This window comes from Syngnathus typhle, linkage group LG8 (genome assembly GCF_033458585.1).
Source record: "Syngnathus typhle isolate RoL2023-S1 ecotype Sweden linkage group LG8, RoL_Styp_1.0, whole genome shotgun sequence".
Taxonomy (NCBI): domain Eukaryota; kingdom Metazoa; phylum Chordata; class Actinopteri; order Syngnathiformes; family Syngnathidae; genus Syngnathus; species Syngnathus typhle.
In genome coordinates, this window is record NC_083745.1 from 11139525 (window position 1) to 11146540 (window position 7016).

At 46.0% G+C, this 7016-nt stretch overlaps 1 protein-coding gene across 2 annotated transcripts; it reads right to left on the reverse strand.

Moving 5' to 3' along the window:
- Positions 1 to 3173: 3173 nt before the first annotated feature.
- On the reverse strand, positions 3174 to 6657 carry ubac2 (UBA domain containing 2). 2 transcript variants are annotated; one of them, XM_061285772.1, is made up of 10 exons: positions 6452 to 6657; positions 5983 to 6107; positions 5796 to 5915; positions 5550 to 5656; positions 5343 to 5466; positions 5224 to 5271; positions 4899 to 5007; positions 4671 to 4813; positions 4429 to 4557; positions 3174 to 4253 (listed from the first exon to the last, which is right to left on the reverse strand). In XM_061285772.1, exons 1-10 carry the CDS (start codon positions 6480 to 6482, stop codon positions 4146 to 4148), a joined length of 1044 nt encoding a protein of 347 aa, XP_061141756.1. In that variant the 5' UTR covers positions 6483 to 6657; the 3' UTR covers positions 3174 to 4145. The 2 variants fall into 2 exon arrangements, with proteins under 2 accessions (XP_061141756.1, XP_061141755.1); XM_061285771.1 differs by having other exon boundaries at positions 4429 to 4560; positions 6452 to 6656.
- Positions 6658 to 7016: the final 359 nt, after the last annotated feature.

The window sequence follows — 7016 nt, forward strand, 5'->3', positions numbered from 1 at the left end:
GACACGCCAGAGCGTTTTTCTCCCAGCAACATCATCACTTGCTTTCCCACCCTTGTCTCCATGGAGACGAGCATCCAGAGCTGGCAGGTTCCTGACTGTTGTGAATCAGCACAGACAAAAAAGGAGGGGCAGGGTTTGTCTTTGTATTTCAACATGACTGGGGGGAGATTTGTATAGTTAACATGCGGCCAGTGTATTGTCTGCCAAACGACATTTAGCTGCCCGTTCAAAATTTTTCATCAAAGAGATGTTGGAGGTGTGGCTGTGGATACAGGCAAAGGCCCGGGGGGGCGCTGCCCCGTTGGCCCCCTGGTTTAGTTGCCACTGCGCACAAGCGAGATTGCTACATTGGGAACAGCGTTGTCTTGATTTACAACGGCCCCGATTTGTGACTTTTGACCTGTCGCTCAGGCAATGGAAAAAAAGAAAAAACGAGTTAACTGAGAGCAAACATCGGATTCAATGCCGCTTGCTGTGGGGAGAAAACAAACGAAAGTGACAGTTGCACTTTCAGTCAGGAAAACAAACACACAATTCTTATGCAAGCCCAAATTTACTTCCAGACGTTCACGTAAAGATTAACTAGGCCACGCCCACTTTACAGATACGACACGTCAGTTGATTATGATTTACTCGTACTTTCAAAAGGATGTCAAAATTATTAGTAAGGAAAAAAAAAAAGGTTATTTTTATGTAAGTCGTTCATTGCCTTAGTGAGGACACTTTAAGGGAAGTCTCTTGTCACCGGCCCAGCACTGTCCTTTCTGACACACCGCAGACTCTCTCAGTAAAAAAATTTAAATGTAATCTGATGACAAGATTGGAGCCAGAACCAGCCGCCCCCCCCCCCCCCCCAAGTCCCCCCACCCTTAAACCTCTGCTTGGCCCTTTGTGGTGCCACCCACTGCCACCCTCTCAAGAATCTCCCAGTGATGTTTGACCTTTCATCAAAGTTCATTTCCGCTGTAACTGCACATACACACACACACCACAGTAAGATTGTGCGCGCGGGCGTGTTTATTTTTAAACACATGCTCTTCTTGTGTGTATGCATGTGATGAGCTGAGGTAACACACACACCTCAGTTAAAGTGATAAGATGTTGAGTTTTCTCTTGCGCTGATTCTATTATGTCTATTACGTTTTTAAAAAGGAAGTCAAGCCAAACACTTTTTGTAGTAATATGTTCTGTGCAACTCAAATAGTTGGAACACGGTGTTCTGATTAATGTATTGTTTGTGGAATATGAATTAAACAGGCAAAATCCAGCCTCTCTCAGAGGGCGGCCATTTTGCAAGTTGACAAAATTGACCTCACAGTTTCCAGGTCTCATGTCACAACCAATCACGGCTCAGCTTCAGAAAACTGGCGAGCCATGATTGGTTGTGTTCTGAGACCTGGTGACTGTGATGTCATTTTCAATTGACAACAAGTGGCAAAATGGTCACCTGAGATGATTATATTCAAGTCATAATGTTGTGAGAACAATTTACAATATGTAGGTGTTTATCGTGAAGTTAATCGGTTTCATCTTGGCTGATGGCCTCATGACTGAAGCGTAGTTGTGCTATTCATCTTACTAATGATTTTCAGTCTCTGCGGTTTTGGTTTTTCACAGCAAGTCCAAACACAGACCTGACGATCAGACAAAAAACAATTAGAGCGTCAACAAGCTTTCATGTAGAACGGAAAAACAAGTTGAGGATAAAATGACAGGGGCAATTCCTCAAGTGAACCCATCTGAGTCCTAATTACTCAGAAACCACAAGCATGGGCATGACTTGAAGGCATGCGAACCGCCGAAACGTGACGGCAACATTCCCATACGTTCTTCACGACCAGCTCCGAACATTAGCAAATCAGTGGGAGGCATTTGACATTCTCGTCTTACGTAACGACGAGAACAGATGTGACATTGTTTCTCCCCTCTGCTCGTACTTTGGGACAATTCCACCCTCAGAGTGCGAGAGTCATCCGAAGTCATACGAAATGATCACATAAACAACATGAGAGTGTGAACGGAAGGCTCTTGCATACGCCGTTGCCATGGCACACGTTCACCATGGCAACAGAGGCGGCAACGGGGGAATAGAGCGGCGGCGACGGCGGCGTCTGGGGCGCTGTGGCTGCTCAGACTCATATGTATGGAGGAGCATTTCTTACAGGTTCATGTATGAGCACAGTCCTGTACAATTACATGTTACTCATGAGGCCAAACTATGTACGGGTGTGCCGACTTCAAGTTACAAGCAGAGTGCACGGCCCAGCTAATAATATAGCTGCTGTATGGTGTTAGTTCCATGCATCACAGCAAGGGATGCTTACAAAGGTTCAAACCTGACTGACTGCAAGGGGAATCTCAGGTATTTAACAACACACACACACACTGCATGCACGCACACACACACAGACACTGATTGTTATCGCTAAGCTTTTTTATTTAATTTTAAGTTAAAAGTGAAGCTAATTTGACAGGCTTTGGAAGCATGTGGTGCCCATTCTGTTTTGGTTAATCTGAAAGAGTTTTCATCACTCTACATTAGCAGACCTAACTCTGAAGTGACCACTGGATTGGATGTTATATTACAACCAAAGTCAATTTATCTCTTAGGGGAAATTGGATCTTGAATAGATTGGAGCCTCAAAAATATATCTTTCCCATCCTAAAATGGCTGCTGTGGTGCGGGCTAAAGTGCACACTTAACGGTGGTTTCCTTGCCCACTAAGTCTTGTACTGTTAAAACTCCATGGAGGAGACAAGCGGATGGAGATGTCTTCTGCTCAGTGTCATCGTCGGAGCAGGTGGGCGTGGCACTCAGCGACATAGCAAATAAAGCTGACTCGATAGCGACATCTATTGGCCGAGGCACTTACTGGCCACTACAGTAGGTACATCGAGATATCCTGGAATTTCATACGAAGCGTATCAAAAATTCTGATTTCACAAAAAAAAAATTGTCACGAGTGGTTATAGATTGCATCAAGAAGCTGCAGACAACCAGTGCTGGCTTAAATAGCACTTTTTTTGCCCTTAAAAAAAAAAAAGGAACAATCAAGGCTCCGATACACATTTTGCAACGCAAGCGCGCCATCTTGTGTCGTAAGAGGACACAGCATTGTGGTTTTGGAAACTTGCTTCCCAGCTGAATAAATAAAATGAGACCCAAACTGGAGTCGTTTTTGTTAATAGTTTTATTCTGAGGTGCTGATATACTGTCTTAGTATTTTTTTTGCACAAAAATACAGAACTGGTACCCTTTACTAAGTCAACACTTAACTGCTACCTCTTGAACATTTGCAGTATGCACAAACGGTTGTGTGCCTCTGTCATATTTACTGCATAACAAATAAACATTTCGGCTTTGTGATGTTTCAAACTCGAACATCATCGAATAAATACATCCAGTGCAGCGAGGGGGGGGGGGTTGTCTCACCTGAGATGACCCACGTAACCCGAAAGACGGAATGAACGTGCGTCCTCGCAAAGATCAGAATTACATTCGCTGACTCGCTCAAAGAGAAACACAACAACAACAAAATCATTTTAGTGACACGACATATGGACAAGCATATCAAAATAAAGCTCATGAGTGTAATTTTAGACTGTAAAAGGAAATGTATCGGTGTGGAGACTATTTGTTATAATCGGATGTGAGATGAAAATTGCATAAAAATATCCGTACAGCATATCTGCCTTGTGGGTGTGATGTTTTTCATACGGTCGGCACAGTTTTGAGGGTCGCTGGTTACGCTGGCGTATACGGGGGTCATCAGTATCACTCGTACAGCGACAGAGCGTGCCGAACTCTTAACTAATTCTAATGCTGATGCTAAGTTCAGCGGTAACCAAGCAACGAGTGAATTTTGCGTTAACGTGAGGAGCTTCATCGCGCTTTGACGGAAGGCTAGCTGGGTCACATTTGTTATTGTTGTAATTTGAGGCTTGTCATTTGAGCCCAGGATCTTCGACTTAATGCTTCAAACGTCCTGCCCAGTTGATTGCAACTGTCCGTTTCGGGGCGTGATCGGCCAGCCGTACGCAGCCTTCACATTACCTGCCTTGTCATCTTTCCCCCCCCCCCCAAACTCGACTCTGACTTTGTTTTCGGCTGCACTGCTTCGCTTCTGGTATCGCTCTCGCGTCGCTCAGTGCTGCAGGAGGAAGTTGGTGGCTATGTTGATGTCGTTGTTGGACGCTCGGAGGGCCGCGAGGGCATCCGGCCGGGAGAAGCCCATCTCCACCAACCTGGCGACCTGCAGGAGTAGTTCCATGAAATTAGAATTTGGATATAGAGTGTAGAAGATTAGAGGCTGAAAATCTCATTTAGGTCCCCATTCTTTGAATATTTTATATATGTCAGACATTGTTTATCATTATTAGCATTGTATCGGTACATTCTTCAATATGAACAGGCAATGGTGGCTGCACCTGCTCCTCTGCGACAGCGTTGTCGGATGGTGGCAGCGGTGGCGCGCTGGGCTGCGTCTGAGCCTGCGGCGGCGCTTCTCTTCTGCGTCTCAGGGAGGGGAACAACCTGCTCCACGGGAGCAAGCCAGTCTGCTAAGATAAAGAGGACTTTCTTTTTCACTCTTTCCACTTAAGCAATGAAAAAGAAGTCTCCGAATTGCATGGAATGGCTTTGTTGGTTTGAGCAGGAAAATCGCCGGTACTTGTGCTTGGTGTCTGGAGTTCGCGCGGGCCTCGTTGAACTGGGCCAGTAGCAGCTCTTGATCCAGTTGGTCCATCCGCTGTTGCCTCTGGATGTCCAGCGTGGCGCCCATCCCCAGAGGCGCCTCGCTGGTTGGTTGAGAACCTTCAAGGGGGTGGGAACACAAATAACATGACCATGTTTGCGCATCACTGTTGTTTAAACCGTGACGGCGCAAGCTCGGACGCACTGGAGAAGAGCGGCTCCAGAAGGTAGCGTGCGACGGCACACAGCCAGGCAGGCACAAAGAGAAATTTCTGGAGCCAGAGCACGTTGGAGTGGTACAAACCACCCGAGATCTGAGACACATGTCAGACATTAATCAATCGACCATTGCGTTATACGATGATGGCTTTACCTTATACCAGTGGACCCTCCGGATAAAAAATAAAAATAGGCTGATTACAGCATTCTATAATTATTGATCCTTGGGCACTGTGTTTTCAAAATTGAAACAGCAATTTAGTTGTTTGCTGATGAAGTGTACAAGGCCGCTGGAGTATCATATGACTCACCAGGCCATTGAGTGCCAGGACCCACATGACGGGACTGGACGTCAACAGCTACACAGAGACACAAACAAAGATTCATGACTGGATGCGTAAAAACACAATGGAGCTGAACAGAACCATACCTGCAGTCCGACGATGTAGACCAAGGTTTTGTTGGTGATGCTGACGAGGCCCAGCACCTGGGTGATGGGCACCTTGGGAATGGACCAATAGAAAGGCACAAAGAGGGCAAAGACCGGGGCCAGCCTGTGGATGTCACGCATCAACAATCTAATTTGTTGTGATCAAATGTGACTTGCAAGATTGTGATTGTATACAGCGCTACTCACAGCCCCGCAGGCAACTCCTCCACCTCGTAGTCAAAAAGGAAGGAGAACGCCTGAGCCAACAGCAAGTCCAGCAGTGCAGAGACAAACCAGGTGCCCAACAAGAAGGACTAAACAAGAGACATGTAGATTTGTTTGTCCAGTTAAAAAATGCAAAGAGGGGCAAATATCTCAAGACATCCCTGGTCCTCCCAAGCAGTCTAATGGGAACAGAACATGCTGCCAAGCTTGTTCATCATTGGCACTCACGGCAAACTTCCTGGAGCCAAACCTCCTCTCAAAGATTCGGAAGTTGTAGATGAGCATGGCACTGCAGAAGGAGTCTTTCACGTCCAGACATACTAGCCTGCCGCACAGCAAGCGCCACACCTACCACCACATCCATATTGTTAGGCACAGTCATAACAGATCCTTTAAATGTTAACTCAAGTCATACCTGCTGTTGCTGGTTGACAGCCTGCAGGTTGTACTCAAACATGTGCTGGTACTGCGGGAGCAGGAGGAGCATCACCGTCAACCCGCTCAGAACTAACAGGAGACCTTTGGACAGAGGAGCCTTGTCTGTAAAGGACAAAAAAAAAAAGTGCCCGATTAACCAGAGATTAGGTTGTTTGGCACCCCCTGGATTTCAATTGAGATTGATGCCTCTGGTTTAACCCACGGAAAGCTTCGTTTATGCCAAAATATTTAGCATTGGTTGATTGATTGATCGATTGAACTATTTCCACTGGTCTATTTTAGCAGGCTCAGCCCAGCAATCTAAAAAGCACGTTCAAGTTGTCGCGCTGATAGCCTGCCTAGATAAATGAATGACAACTTCATAGCCTGCCAGGGTAAATGAATGACAACTGCATGCTAATCTACTTAGCTGAGCTGGCTGCTAGAGGCGGGCTGGGGATACTCACACAGGCCCCGGGAACCGGTGGTGGTAAACATGATGTCGAGAAAGTTGACAATACTCCAGAGGACGCACGGCGAGGTTTCAACACAAACTAAGGGGAAAGAAACAACGGGGTGGCGTTGACGCGGCGATCCATGCTGGGTGACGGGGAGTGTAGTGTAACAGGACGTGAACAGGAAGTAGATCGTCACCCAAACTACAGAAGCTCACTTGGACCAAAATCAAGTGACTCACTGTATATGTTATGAAAGTGCGGCGCATTAAGAATTCCGACTATATAGTTTTAAAACTGCATTTATTTCCTTTGTCGTACATGTTTTCAATTAAATGAGTGTTTTACCCCCGTGTTGTACCGCTTTTATATTCGCGTTTGAGCTACGGTGTTGGTCTGCTCGCAATGCATTGTGGTCTATACTCAACTTTTCCAAGTGCGTTGAGGGTAATTTACATTTATGCTCCTTATTCCTAGTTTGGTCGCTAGAGGGCGGTGTTCCATTGAGTTTGAAGCTGAAAAAGGCTAAGCCAGGCAGGGCAGTTTACACAACTACAAAAAGGAATTTAAGACATCG